General features: G+C 37.6%; 4 protein-coding genes and 1 non-coding gene across 7 annotated transcripts; 2 read left to right on the forward strand and 3 right to left on the reverse strand.

The window, feature by feature from the left end:
- Positions 1-1,549: 1,549 nt before the first annotated feature.
- LOC9329154 (26S proteasome non-ATPase regulatory subunit 3 homolog A) lies at positions 1,550-5,364 on the reverse strand. Of its 2 annotated transcripts, XM_021013459.1 has the most exons (10): positions 5,259-5,364; positions 5,041-5,139; positions 4,779-4,969; positions 4,468-4,608; positions 4,242-4,378; positions 4,084-4,138; positions 3,885-3,995; positions 3,329-3,568; positions 2,494-3,012; positions 1,550-1,696 (listed from the first exon to the last, which is right to left on the reverse strand). In XM_021013459.1, the coding sequence occupies exons 2-9, from the start codon at positions 5,117-5,119 to the stop codon at positions 2,500-2,502; spliced, it is 1,467 nt and encodes a 488-aa protein (XP_020869118.1). In that variant the 5' UTR covers positions 5,120-5,139; positions 5,259-5,364; the 3' UTR covers positions 1,550-1,696; positions 2,494-2,499. The 2 variants fall into 2 exon arrangements, with proteins under 2 accessions (XP_020869118.1, XP_002893093.1); XM_002893047.2 differs by lacking the exon at positions 1,550-1,696 and having other exon boundaries at positions 2,274-3,012.
- A 66-nt stretch (positions 5,365-5,430) lies between these two features.
- Positions 5,431-5,502, forward strand: TRNAD-GUC. The gene has a single exon. It is a non-coding gene; the product is annotated as a tRNA-Asp (tRNA).
- A 1,008-nt stretch (positions 5,503-6,510) lies between these two features.
- LOC9329155 (glycine-rich cell wall structural protein 2) lies at positions 6,511-9,292 on the reverse strand. 2 transcript variants are annotated; one of them, XM_021013397.1, is made up of 11 exons: positions 9,148-9,291; positions 8,879-9,001; positions 8,394-8,474; positions 8,221-8,309; positions 8,032-8,106; positions 7,824-7,888; positions 7,664-7,735; positions 7,490-7,546; positions 7,309-7,365; positions 6,948-7,190; positions 6,511-6,860 (listed from the first exon to the last, which is right to left on the reverse strand). In XM_021013397.1, exons 2-11 carry the CDS (start codon positions 8,999-9,001, stop codon positions 6,769-6,771), a joined length of 954 nt encoding a protein of 317 aa, XP_020869056.1. In that variant the 5' UTR covers positions 9,148-9,291; the 3' UTR covers positions 6,511-6,768. The 2 variants fall into 2 exon arrangements, with proteins under 2 accessions (XP_020869056.1, XP_020869057.1); XM_021013398.1 differs by lacking the exons at positions 7,309-7,365; positions 7,490-7,546 and having other exon boundaries at positions 9,148-9,292.
- Positions 9,293-9,512: 220 nt separating this feature from the next.
- Positions 9,513-11,040, reverse strand: LOC110224999. Its single transcript, XM_021013401.1, has 4 exons — positions 10,741-11,040; positions 10,450-10,552; positions 10,163-10,324; positions 9,513-9,870 (listed from the first exon to the last, which is right to left on the reverse strand). Exons 1-4 carry the CDS (start codon positions 10,992-10,994, stop codon positions 9,688-9,690), a joined length of 702 nt encoding a protein of 233 aa, XP_020869060.1. The 5' UTR covers positions 10,995-11,040; the 3' UTR covers positions 9,513-9,687.
- Positions 11,041-11,136: 96 nt separating this feature from the next.
- On the forward strand, positions 11,137-13,555 carry LOC9329156 (pentatricopeptide repeat-containing protein At1g20230). The gene has a single exon (XM_002890329.2). The coding sequence runs from the start codon at positions 11,244-11,246 to the stop codon at positions 13,524-13,526; it is 2,283 nt and encodes a 760-aa protein (XP_002890375.1). The 5' UTR covers positions 11,137-11,243; the 3' UTR covers positions 13,527-13,555.
- The last annotated feature ends 9 nt before the right edge of the window (positions 13,556-13,564 follow it).

A 13,564-nucleotide genomic window follows, 5' to 3' on the forward strand; every position in this document is an offset into this window, starting at 1 on the left:
TCTTATCTTTATCTAGCCTGTGTGTATCTTTTATTTCTTTATTTTTTCTTTTTTTGGGCTAATCTCTTTACATGTGTATATTTGTTAGTAACAGTATAAGTCCAAAAGAGAGTAGATCTGCAAACTCTGTTTTTGTAATATGCTGCAGATGGGTTTATTATATGGAAAATTTGCATCAATAACCAACAAAAATTTAATAATTCACTAACTAACCAAAACAAAAAAAAGTGGATAATATTCAGTATATTTTCTATAATATTTGCCATTATACCCTTGTTTCTTACCTTCTTTTCACTTTTCTTTTTAACTGTACTATTTATTTCTACCATCAACGTAACCACTATCACACCGTCACCACTCACCACCATAACCTTTTATCATGGTCGACTTCATCGAAGTCATAATTACCACCACATCTCGTTCCATTTATAAACACCACCACCACCATTTTCACCATGTCATCACCACCATCTCCACCACAACCACCACCACACCATCACCGCAACCACTATCACACCGTCACACCAGCACGCTGTTAGAGAGAAACCTTTAGTCATCGTCGACCTCCTCAAAGTGATAATGGCCACTACGTCTCGTTCCATTTATAATCACCACCACCACCACAACCATTAGTCCATTACCACCATGTCATCGCCACCATAGTCTCCGCGACGCAACCATCACCACCATGCCATCACCAATACCAGTCTACCACCACCACACTATCACTATTACCGTAACCACTACCACCACACCGTCTCCAGAATCATCATAGCCACTACGCTTCGTTTCTATACTGTTTTCACTTTATTCTATACTACTTTATTTATGTCAAACTATTTACTATTTTAAAAAATACGTATCCGATTTAAAAAAATCCAAACTATATCATATGTAAAAAAAGAAAATATGATTTTTAGCAGAATCACAAAATTGAATAAATTCTTACAACAATTATTAAAGCAAAAAAACTTGCCATGGGGTATAATTATTTTTTGCTCCATGTAGGATAGAGAAATCATTTTTGCCTCTCATCAAAACCCAAAATAGTAATTCTCAAGGACTTTGTGCTATTGACTTAATTTCTAAGATTATGATGCTATATTCTTCATTTGCTTATCAAATATGGTTATACACCTAATTGACCCTTATTATATTCACCAAAAAGTTCATACAAAATTTATCTTGGTTACACTAATATTGCTTTGAACTATATATATAAGATTTTCCTTTTGTTATTAAATTAAAATTCTGTGGAGTTTAAAAAAGAGACTTAAACCAAATAATATATTTAGTCATAGCCAAACGTTTGTAATCCATAAATATTGGTCGATGCATTATTTAGATTATTTAAATAACATCAAAACGGAGAGAATAGTCAGGGTAAAATGGTTTTGTTCTAAACTGTGCAATGCGGCGCCGGTGGATATAAAAATCTTCCTTCAAAATGAATAAAATAAGAAGAAAAAGAAGACAAATGAGAGTTTTTTTGTTTGTGATACAATCATGTGCAGGTTCATCGGTCACAGATTCACATGCTCTCTCCTCCTACACAACATTATCAGCAACATGCCAAATCACTTTTATTTTGTTTTCTATTATTATTATTTTTGGGTTAATGGTCCATCAAAACTTGATTTCCAATCGTAGTTGAGGAAGAGCACCGTCACGACGTCATTTGTTACGATTAGCGTTACTGAAATATGAAAAATCGAAAAACAAATAACTATACTACTAAATAACTTCCACAGTGATAAAACAAAATATGTATCTACCAAGATTAAGGAATTGAGGAGCTTGTTTAGATTTGCTTAAGAGTGTAAGATCATCTTAAGCCATTACAAATTATACTATGACAATTACATTGATTGTATGGTTTAAATAAATAGTTGGCAGTTGTAGCTATCAAAGAGCCCGGGCATTATTTCTACAGATTTTTGTCATTATTAAGAAGTTAATGAATCAAACCAGAAACACCTATAATTAAAAGCATAACATGAGATTGTTTTATTCAAGAAAATGAGACCTAGTTTGGCAGATATAGACTAATATATCAATTCACTTAATAATGGTCATACACATGGCTTGTTTTTCATTCTTTAGATATCTATGAGTTGCTTATCTATCATTTAATGGAGATATATGAATGGGGATTTAAATGGTATGCATCGCCTGGAGATGACTGGAGATGATAACATTTCACATGGTCAATGACTCCATGTTCTAATAATGACCCACCTAATACAGCTAGATAAAAAGTGTTCAATTCTGAAAATGCGAAAATCTCCCAAACACCATTAAACGAAGTTGAATAGATTCTAATCTTCTAAAACCAACAATATAAATCTCTTTTCCTAAAGTGAAACCAAAGTAATAAAAAGGTTCCGGAGGATAAAAATCCTCAATAAAACACTTGGAACGATGAGCAGAGTACAAAGTAAACTTGTGAACAGAAAAAAAGAGAGAGAGTAAACTCTATCAGAAAGAGATTACCTTTGTCTAAAAATCATCATCCTCTTCCTCGGCCATATGCTTAGCAAGCTCTTCTTCTTGTTGCTTCCTCTCTCTCCTCTTCTCATCGCTCTCTGTCTCCTTGTGAGTGTTAGGAGGAAACCTCAATGCTCTGACAGCTTCGTTATGCATGTTGAGGCAGAAAGCAATTCTTGAGTTGAATGCAGTTTGTGGCTCATTCGTTGAGTAGATGTCCCCAATTTCTTTGGAGACCATCCATCCGTTTTTGTGATCGATGGTCGCATCGATCGCTCCATCACGAATAGCCTTTGCCACGATGCTTTCCGCATCAGCCACAGGGTTTTCGGAGTTGAGCCTCAGCTTTTTGGCAACATCAGGTAAAGAGATTCTCGAGTATGAGATGCTTATGTTGCGCAGTCCAGTCCTGATGACATTGTGGCGGAGTCTCACGATGAGATTGTGCGTTCTGTCTTGAGAAAATGTGTCCAAGAACTTCTCTTGTACTGTCCTAAACAGCTCCAAGTCACCAATCCTAACCGCCTGCAAAATCAAAAGAGGGTTTTAATAGTATCAGAATGTGCATCTTGTTGCATCATATATCTCTAAAAAGCAACAGTTAACAGCCAGAAATTCATGCTCTTCATAATTCGTAGAAACAGAAAAATAACAGCAGCAAAGTAAAGCTGTGTCGCAAGAGACCACAGAGAGGTTGTAACAGAAAAGGGTATAGGACAACAAGTGAAAGTAGGAATGGGTTTAAAAACAGAGGTGAAGTCTCATGCTAACACCAGTTTAGTTATCCGCTCATAAATAATTTAAACAGGTCACATCAGCAAGATTATGAAGGTGGACTCACATTAGTAAGCTCAAAGTAAGGCCTGAGGGCCTTCTCCATTCCCTTTTGCGTGAAGATCGATCGTTCCGGTATCTCACCCAGTAGCAGACGAACCAGAATTGCCCATTTATTACATTGAATTCTGAAGCCCAAAGCTGCTATAGGGGCTTTCCTGGCAGCCTGAAGGAGGCTCTCTTTCGCATCAGTATACTCGAGCTGAATCGTACGAATCTTCCCGAGGTAGAACAGGTACCTACAAAACTGCAATGGAAGGGTTAAACAAATGAACAAAATTCATAAGTAGCAAAGAAAAACACAAGATAGATCAATGGTAATGGCAAGAGGTGGTGTCAGAAGTATAAAGAGGACAGCAAAATGGACACTTCAAGTAAGTTCGACAAATGATTAGTGATAGAAAAGAAAACACAAGAGCACCCTAGGTGTAGATATGATTGCAAATGGAAAATGCTATAGTGAATGGAAAAAATAATTCTCTGGAAAGATTGCAGAAGTAGCATTGGAGATCTCATGCAAATATAGAGAAAACTAAGAGTATGAAGGAATAACCGAGAGCTACCTGTTGGTTTGAATGAGCCTCAAAGCGAGGTGCCTTTGACCTTAGCTTCTCTGCCTGATCATATAAGTTGTAATGAAGGTAGTTTCGTAGCAACAGGTTCAGAAGAGTTTCCTGCATTCAAAATGATAATTTTGAATAAGAAGCAAGTAACAGTTTTAAAGTAATGAATGCGGACTGCATGAGCTAAAGACAGACATACCTGCCCCAACTCATCATGTCTTAACGTTGCAGAATGATGCAACGCAAGAAGAGTACTGCATGCAAAAAAAAAAAAACCAGATTATTAACTATTGAGCTACTGATTGATATGAGGTGTAAGAAAAAGTACTAAACTAAAACAATCTTTGAGCTACTAACCCACGAATTTCAGCAAGATCACCGGTTTGCTCGTAACTCAATGAATAGTAAAAGTAGAGTCTGGATGCTATCACATCAATGGTCCTTCGGTTGACGTTCTTGAGACGAGCAATGCTTGCTGAAGAACAAGCTTTGGCCTAAGAGAAAATTAGACGCAACTCATGAAATCTAAAACCACAACAGAAATGTAGCTTATGACAATACACAAAGAGGTAGCAACAGTAACCTCGTTGTACTTTCTCTGATCAATCAGAAAAAGAAGAACAATGAAGTAGCAGTAAATCTCGAGCTCTGCAGGAAGATGCTTAGAAGGAGCAGCTTGGGTAGCCGATGAAGCTGTATCAACTTCCATGTCATGTTCATCACCCTAAACCATTAAAAAGTTCCAATATTTCAGTCTCTAAGCTAGTTCTATGTCAGATAACTTGCCATTCACAGCATCAAAGGAAAGAATAACCACCATAACATGAATCTAAACTCCCTAAAGCCAGATGCTAATAGGAACAATCAAAGTGAAGAAGTAAAACCCAAAAATACCTTAGGAACAAAGGAAGAAAGGCGAGAGTGAGCTTCGGATCCTGGAACCAAAGCAAAATCCAGAAACGAAGAGAGCACAGAGCCGGTGAGCTTACGCCTAAGCCCTATAGTAAGACGCACAGCACGAGCAATACGACGAACCTCCTTCGTATAAGACCCAGTATCGATCAGTGCTGCAATCTCCTTCAAATCTGGGATACCAAAAAAAAGTGTCAAAACACAGCAGAAACTTAGCAATTGAAGCATTCAGATAGAGATTTACGCTGCATAGTGGAGGTAGAAGAAGAGATGACTGATTGAGAAGGAGTATTGTTATCTTTCATCTCTACATCCTGAGTCATCTTGCCCAAATCTCGTTACTCTTCACAATGACAAAAAGAAGGTTAGGGTTTGTGCAACTAAGCCGGTGAGATTTCACGGAATTGATTGAAGTTTCAACCGATTAGTTGACTGAGATAGACGAAGAAAGAGAGAGCTTACTGAATCGACAAGACGGAATTCGCCGGGAGAGAAAGTGACGATGGTCGATCAGATTTGAGGACGAGCTGATGCTGCTAAGACTCTTTTGTTTCCCAAGTATTTTTCTTTTTGTTCAAGACAGCTTTTTCAATAATCGTATTTATACTTGGTACTATATGATCAACCAACAAAAGTCGTTGTAGTATAGTGGTAAGTATTCCCACCTGTCACGCGGGTGACCCGGGTTCGATCCCCGGCAACGGCGATAAATTTTTGTCCACGAGTTTTGGACCACCACCCTCCCTTATTACCTGCCTACCTGGGCTATGGCCTCCTTCGAATAGCCCAAACACGCAACCAGCGAATTTTTATTTGTCTCAAAACACGTTGGGGACTTGGTTACAATTTGTTTTGGGTTATTTTGAAAACTACCCTGTTTTTAAGTTATACTTTGAAAAATACCTTTTTTTTATTTTGATGAAAACTACAATATTTTTATATATAAATTGACAATTTGGTATTAATTTAAATTTAAAGCTATATTTTTAATAAATAAACTAAATTCAAAATTTAGGGAAAGAAAAAAAAAACTAAATTCAAGATAATTTTAGTTAAAGTTTTATATATATATATATATATATATATATATATGTTTTTAACACTAATATATTTTATCAATTTTATATATTAAAATTTAACAAGATTATATAAAGTAAAATAATCTCCAAGACTCCAACACTCCAAACACATTTTCAACTCAACATTTCACAAAACTTTCTTCAATTCAATGATTCTCTTTAAAAAAATTTTGTTATTCTTTATAATTTAAAAAAATAATACATGACTTAACAAAAATCATGACTTAATATCGGTAGAATGTTGTTATGCATTATTTTTTAAGAAATAGTTATGATAGTAAATTTTCTGAATTGTTAGTTATATAAAAACTTTGTAAAAATTAAATATTTAAGTCTTATCAATAAATTCTAGTTAAAATATAGATATTTTGATTAATTGTTATTAAGTTTAAGTAAATTTTAGTAATTTTACATATTTAATTTAGTTTTTAAAAGAAAATTTAAAAAGGTAATTTTCAAAAGTGTAAAAAAAAAGAGGGTATTTTTCCAAATTTACTCATTTGTTTTTCCCTTTATATTTTTCTAATTATCTTTTTCTGTTGTTAAAAAATATAATCAAATGATATACGAACCAATGGAAAAACGCAATGCCAGAGAGTGGATTACTTGTTGGTATCAATAAGCAGACGAATGTGTGCTTTGCGAGTTCTATCATATTTCTTGCGTGTCACTTATCCAAAACTCTAAACAGAGACAAAACTGGAAAACTCTTTAGAAGGAACAAAAACTGGAAACATCCAAAACGACGTCCATAGTAAATAAATGAGGATATATATATAACCTAGAGCGACATGAACGAGAGATTATTCTACGGCAACAAGTTGTTTTGAAGAAAAGAGACAAAAACATGACAATGTAAAAAAAATCCAACTTCATTCAATGACCCTGGTCGCTCAAGCAGCAGCCTGAATAGGTGCTCCATTTGATCTGTTCAATCCACTACGGCCTCCTCCTCTTCCACGACCTCCCCTTCCACGGCCACGTCCTGTTCCACCAATTTTTAAGCTTTTAGAACTCATAGCAAGTTGGTCAACTTTATTTAATGAGAAAACAATAGTGTACCAAAACGTACCACGGCCTTGAGGCGGAGGACCATCATATTCATGGTCTGCTGGAGGAGCAGCATTGTTTCCATAGTCTCCACCTTGTTGAGCTTCATAGTAAGGTTGAGCTTCATAGTAAGGTGGGGGGCCATTGTAACCTCCTCTTCCTCGACCACCACGTCCTCCTCCTCTCCCACGCCCTCGTCCTCTGCCATATGACCGGTCCTGCTCCATACCTCCATCATTATACTCATTGTTCACATATCCACTTCCTGGCAAATCCGTAAGAAGAAATAGCACAAGCCAATCAAACCCTTGTCCACAGATCACATGCAAATATGCTTAAGGTGAAACTATGATTTGGAAAGAAATTTTCTAAAGCAATCCAACCTCTGCCGCCTCTTCCCCTTCCTCCATCATCATACTCATTGTTCACATATCCGTTTCCTGGTAGATCCGAAAAAAATAAAGAAATAGCACAACACAATCAAACCCTTATCCACAAATCACAGGCAAAAAATCTAAACTCAAAATACAATTCGGTAAAGAAAAATTGCTAAAGATATCCTACCTCTGCCACCTCTTCCCCTTCCTCCATCATCATACTCAGCATTCACATATCCATTTCCTAGTAAGTTCAAAAAAGGAATTAGCACAATCCACTCAAACCCTTATCCACAAATCACATGCAAAAGCTTACAAAGAAACTAAGATACTGCATTAAAAATATTGCTAAAGTAATTACCTCTGCCGCCTCTTCCCCTTCCTCTCCCTCTTCCTCCTCTGCCTCTTCTTCCTCTGCCTCTAGGAGATCCCTCTACAAGAGAGAGAGATAATTTATAAACTTAAAAAAGACAGAAGGGCAGGGAGCCTGAAAATGTCATTAAGAGTGAGACTCTATATACCTTGTCCTTCGTAATCAACCTCAGCGAATGGCTTCACCATCTCAATAGGAATAGGACACTGGTACCTGTAGCATCATTTATTAAGATTTATTAGCAGTGGAGACAATGTACCTCTCTACACAGACAACTGCTTTGAGACACAAAAGAACAAAATCCTCAATAAGCGAATGGACCAGAAATATCAAAACAACAAGTCCTAGAAACTCACCCAATCGAGGATGTGTTCAACTCCTCCTTCGAAAGTGTTATGGTTATCATCGACACATGCCTTGTGGTCTCAATTCTTCAGGGGGAAAAGGCAAGGTAATAAATAACATGTCAAAGTAACAAAATTAAGAATACAACATGGTAAAATGAGTTCTGGCACAAACAAAACTAAAGTTTAGTGACCACTTACGGAAGAAGGCCTTCCTCTGTAGGTTCCCAGGTATCTGTTATGTCTGTGGATCCAATAGATGTGATCTGATGAAGACCAGGAATCCTTCTCTGCATCAACAATCACAATACAATCTTCAGATACAATAGAACTCCCATTCTGTGATCAGGAGCAGACTAAAACAAAAAAAATACCTTAATCAGCTCAACTATGTTCACACTCTTGTTGATAGCTCTTCCCATAGCCTTGAAAATAACTTCATTCGATTTGTTTTCCTATAATATGATAACAAAACAACTTCCGTTATTGAAAAAAACAACACAAAAGTTTCAACTTCTATGCCAAAAAATCAACTAATCACATCACAAAAGACTTAATTAATGTACTTAAGAAGTATGAATATCAAACAGCGACAAAACAAATAAAGAAGGCAGGAAATCAATAACTTGCACATTGAGAAAACAAAATCATGAATTAAGTTTTCTACCAAATCCGAAACGAAACGTAAGAAACTGATCAAAACCACCACAATGCATCAAGATAACATAAATGCAACTGGATTATGAAACCGCACTTTTGAACTTCCAATTAAATTATCTAGATTATCTACACTGTAAAAACTCTCTTCACTACCAATTCATAGCACAATGGAAAACCAAATCATCGTCATACAATATACCTGAAGAAGAGCCATCGCATAGGTGATGTAGTTTCGTGCCCTACCCATACTGGTGATACGAATCTCATTCTCAGCAATCGGCGTATCCGCCTTCGGCTTCTCGACTCTCTGATACTTATCCATCTGAAAACCCAACAAAGCAACACAAAATCATCAGAGCCCTTCTCAAAAAAACTACAACAAGCAATGGAAACTAGGGTTTCTCGTTCAATCCACGATTTAGAAACAAGGTTTTCTTAAAATCCTCAGTAAATTGCTTGAATGCTTACCTTTGTTGCGACTGCTCTGGTTAGATCTTCCCAAAACCCTAGAAGAATCGGATAAGGATAAATGTTGGTTTTTGCCCAGAAGAAAATTGGACGAGAGATTGAAAACTTCTTCTCGTTTCTGTTTTTTTTTATACGCCGTTGTTAAAGGCGCCTCTCTAATATATAACAGCCGCACAACTTCTCTTCCACACCCATGCACCAGTGAACTGCCCTAATCGATTTTCGGTTTTGAATTTTTTAATTTAAACCGGTCCGATATCGAACCGAGCAATAACCATGTATATCTTTTCTCTCTTTTTTTTTTTTTTGTCATCAGTTACGAAGATAAAACTTTTAATAGTTTATTATCATTTATACAAAACATGAGAAGCATTGGAAGATTTTTTTTGTTTATTACTATACATTAAGCTGCAAATAAAGACAGTTGAAGATGTAACAACATGAACATTTATGAGATTTATGCTTCTGGATTTTTCAGACTAAGTACAGATATATATATTTAGGTGGGAGTGGGAGTTTGGCACAGCATAGAAAGTACAACTAATAAGATGGTTGCGTGAGGAATGAAAGGAAGGTGTCTCGTATGTCTACTTCTTGTGGTTTAACCAGAGGATCAATGGTGTCTCTCCATCCTTCATAATCTTTGGGAGAACCAGCACCGGGCAGCTCGAATCCATTCACGTAGAAGGTTGGTGTCGCTGAGACTCCTCTTGAGACGCTATACTGCAAACATAACAAAAGCAAAGCAATTATGGAATGGTCAAATTTTTTATTATAAAAGCTCTAATGAGTATTAACTAGAAATCAAGCTATTGAATCCGGAATTCTTCTACTGCACACTAAGATAATGACTGGTGACAATGCAGGGAAAGATCCATATCACTCTATTTGGTTATCTAGTTGACGATATGAGCACGAATACAGAGGACAAAATCGAATAAGCAATCTTAATACCTATACTAGTGAAAATGTTCAAGTATGTAAAACTGAAAAGTGGAAAAGCTGAAGGGGTCACCTTGAAGGAAACTCTAGTGGCAAGATCAGATTTTGAGTTGCTGAAGCCAGATATCAGAGGAGAATGATATGAATTTCCCAATGTAACTGTTCCGAGCTTGATTAAATTATCCACAACCGCAGGTCTTGACATGAGTTGTGTTTGCGAGTTGTAAAACAATGCCTGTTGAAGCAATTTCAACCAAACCATATGTGCTGATCAAATGGAGTGCATGGATAAACATTAATTTGAAGAAACAGAAACCGCCGGATGTAGCGAAGTTTAGCTTTTTAATACACTAATCGAACCTGATGCTTAAAGATCCCTTCCAGCAAATTAAACGTGGCATTGGCGTTTAAGGTATCAACAATGTGTAAAGCCCGAGACACTAGAAATGCATTGTCATGGAAGCTGCAAGATCCAAAAGCTAAGCTCATCATCACATAAGAATTAAACATTTTGCATCCAACAGATATGGAATCATAAACACTATCTGCTACTTTCTCAAACTACTCATCAATTGAATTCACTACAAATTTCTCAACCTAGCTAAAGAAATTGAAAATTGCAATTGAAGAGAAGAGAAATCAAACACTGACGGCAAAGGAATGAGATGAAGAACAAGAGCAACGCGAGATCCATAGTGATCAATCGCTAGCTTTAGTGGCTCCCAAGCGTCTCTACAATCCGGACAAACCGGGTCAAAATACGCCTCAATTAGTATCGTATCCGGGTCGATTTTCCGACCCGGTGGATACACGAATCCATCACGTCTCGCTGGAGGTATGAGCTGAGCTTGTACGACTGTTCCGACGAAGAAGACAACCAACACTAACGCCGATCGAATCATCATCGCTCTTTCTGGATCAATTTTCTTAAGAAAATAGATTATAAACTCGGAGAACGGGAGAAGGTAGAATCAACGGCCATGATTTCTAGAAGATAGAATCAACGGCCAATATTTGTCAGAAGCTGAGTGAGACCCAATCCTTCATCTTTAGCCGTTGCTTTTTATTATGGTGACGTGGATGAATCTGGTGGCGTATAAGGATTGATAAGTGAATGATTAAGGTTAAGCGGGAACTTTCTTTTTGTTAAAGCAATGACAAAACAAGTTCTTCCACTGATAGAGAAAATCCCTCAAACGATTCTCGGAATTTTAGAATCTTCATCATCTCTTTGGTCTTCTTCGTTATCAAAGACAACGCAAGCTCATGCTCGTATCCTCAAATCCGGAGCTCAAAACGATGGATATATCTCCGCTAAACTCATTGCTTCATACTCGAACTACAATTGTTTCAACGATGCTGATCTCATCTTGCAATCGATTCCGGATCCTACTGTTTACTCTTTCTCTTCTCTTATATACGCTTTAACAAAGGCTAAGCTTTTCTCGCAATCGATTGGTGTGTTTTCTCGGATGTTCTCTCATGGGTTGATTCCAGATACACATGTTCTTCCGAATTTGTTCAAGGTTTGTGCTGAATTATCGGCTTTTAAAGCTGGTAAACAGATACATTGTGTAGCTTGTGTTTCCGGGTTGGATATGGATGCGTTTGTTCAGGGATCTCTGTTTCATATGTACATGAGATGTGGTAGGATGGGTGATGCACGCAAAGTGTTCGATAGAATGTCTGAGAAAGATGTTGTCACTTGCAGTGCTTTGCTTTGTGGCTATGCGCGAAAGGGTTGTCTAGAAGAGGTGGTTCGTATCCTCTCTGAGATGGAAAAGTCAGGTATTGAGCCGAATATTGTGTCTTGGAATGGTATTCTTAGTGGGTTTAATCGTAGCGGGTATCACAAGGAAGCAGTGATAATGTTCCAAAAGATGCACCATTTGGGGTTTTGTCCTGATCAGGTTACAGTTTCAAGTGTTCTTCCTTCAGTTGGAGACTCAGAGAATCTGAATATGGGGAGGCAGATTCATGGGTATGTGATTAAGCAGGGTTTGCTTAAGGATAAATGTGTCATTAGTGCAATGCTTGATATGTACGGGAAATCCGGCCATGTTTATGGAATCATAAAACTTTTCGATGAATTTGAGATGATGGAGACCGGGGTATGCAATGCGTACATTACAGGGTTATCGCGAAATGGTCTTGTTGACAAGGCACTTGAAATGTTTGGGCTATTCAAGGAGCAAAAGATGGAGCTTAATGTCGTGTCATGGACTTCGATCATAGCTGGGTGTGCTCAGAACGGGAAAGATATCGAAGCCTTGGAACTTTTTAGAGAAATGCAGGTTGCAGGGGTGAAGCCAAACCGTGTAACAATCCCTTCAATGCTTCCAGCTTGCGGAAATATAGCAGCTTTGGGTCATGGGAGATCGACTCATGGATTTGCAGTAAGGGTCCACCTCTTGGATGATGTTCATGTAGGGAGTGCTCTGATTGACATGTATGCCAAGTGTGGAAGAATCAAAATGTCTCAGATTGTCTTCAATATGATGCCTACAAAAAACTTAGTCTGCTGGAACTCTTTAATGAATGGATATTCCATGCACGGGAAGGCCAAGGAAGTCATGAGCATATTTGAATCTCTTATGAGAACCAGGTTGAAACCCGATTTCATCAGCTTTACAAGTTTATTATCAGCATGTGGCCAAGTAGGTTTAACAGATGAAGGATGGAAATATTTCAATATGATGTCAGAGGAATATGGGATAAAACCAAGGTTGGAACATTATTCTTGCATGGTAAACCTTCTTGGACGCGCAGGCAAGTTGCAAGAAGCATATGATCTGATAAAGGAGATACCTTTTGAGCCAGACTCCTGCGTCTGGGGAGCCTTGTTAAATTCTTGCAGGCTTCAAAACAATGTAGATTTAGCTGAAATCGCAGCACAAAAGCTTTTCCATTTAGAACCCGAAAACCCAGGGACTTACGTTCTCATGTCCAATATATATGCCGCTAAAGGCATGTGGACAGAAGTAGACAGTATTAGAAACAAGATGGAGAGTCTGGGACTGAAGAAGAACCCGGGATGCAGCTGGATTCAAGTGAAGAACAAAGTGTATACGCTTCTGGCTTGTGACAAGTCGCACCCGCAGATAGATCAAATAACAGAGAAGATGGATGAGATTAGCGAAGAGATGAGGAAATCGGGTCACCGCCCAAATTTGGATTTTGCTCTGCAAGATGTGGAGGAGCAAGAGCAAGAGCAGATGTTATGGGGACACAGTGAGAAACTAGCAGTAGTTTTCGGTCTGCTTAACACACCAGACGGCACACCTCTTCAGGTCATAAAGAACCTTAGGATATGCGGCGATTGCCATGCAGTCATTAAATTTATATCAAGTTACGCAGGTAGAGAGATTTTCATTAGAGATACAAATAGGTTTCATCATTTTAAAGACGGTATTTGTTCCTGTGGAGATTTCTGGTGATACTAATAGATTTTCATAACGAAGTCTCATATTAATTT

Source organism: Arabidopsis lyrata (assembly GCF_000004255.2).
Source record: "Arabidopsis lyrata subsp. lyrata unplaced genomic scaffold ARALYscaffold_1, whole genome shotgun sequence".
Taxonomy (NCBI): Eukaryota; Viridiplantae; Streptophyta; class Magnoliopsida; order Brassicales; family Brassicaceae; genus Arabidopsis; species Arabidopsis lyrata.

Excerpts from the sequence above, each read along its gene's own strand:
- LOC9329154 (XM_021013459.1), bottom strand. The coding sequence starts at position 5,119 with ATGACTCAGGATGTAGAGATGAAAGATAACAATACTCCTTCTCAATCA. Across the intron at positions 4,379-4,467 it reads ATCAGAGAAAGTACAACGAG|GCCAAAGCTTGTTCTTCAGC; the intron begins GTTACTGTTGCT and ends ATTTTCTCTTAG. Across the intron at positions 4,139-4,241 it reads GATCTTGCTGAAATTCGTGG|TACTCTTCTTGCGTTGCATC; the intron begins GTTAGTAGCTCA and ends TTTTGCATGCAG.
- LOC9329155 (XM_021013397.1), bottom strand. The coding sequence starts at position 9,001 with ATGGATAAGTATCAGAGAGTCGAGAAGCCGAAGGCGGATACGCCGATT. Across the intron at positions 8,107-8,220 it reads ACAGAGGAAGGCCTTCTTCC|AATTGAGACCACAAGGCATG; the intron begins GTAAGTGGTCAC and ends TTCCCCCTGAAG. Across the intron at positions 7,547-7,663 it reads AAGGGGAAGAGGCGGCAGAG|GAAATGGATATGTGAATGCT; the intron begins GTAATTACTTTA and ends TGAACTTACTAG.
- LOC110224999 (XM_021013401.1), bottom strand. The coding sequence starts at position 10,994 with ATGATGATTCGATCGGCGTTAGTGTTGGTTGTCTTCTTCGTCGGAACA. Across the intron at positions 10,553-10,740 it reads CTTCATCTCATTCCTTTGCC|CTTCCATGACAATGCATTTC; the intron begins GTCAGTGTTTGA and ends TGGATCTTGCAG. Across the intron at positions 10,325-10,449 it reads AAGGGATCTTTAAGCATCAG|GCATTGTTTTACAACTCGCA; the intron begins GTTCGATTAGTG and ends TTGCTTCAACAG.
- LOC9329156 (XM_002890329.2), top strand. The coding sequence starts at position 11,244 with ATGACAAAACAAGTTCTTCCACTGATAGAGAAAATCCCTCAAACGATT.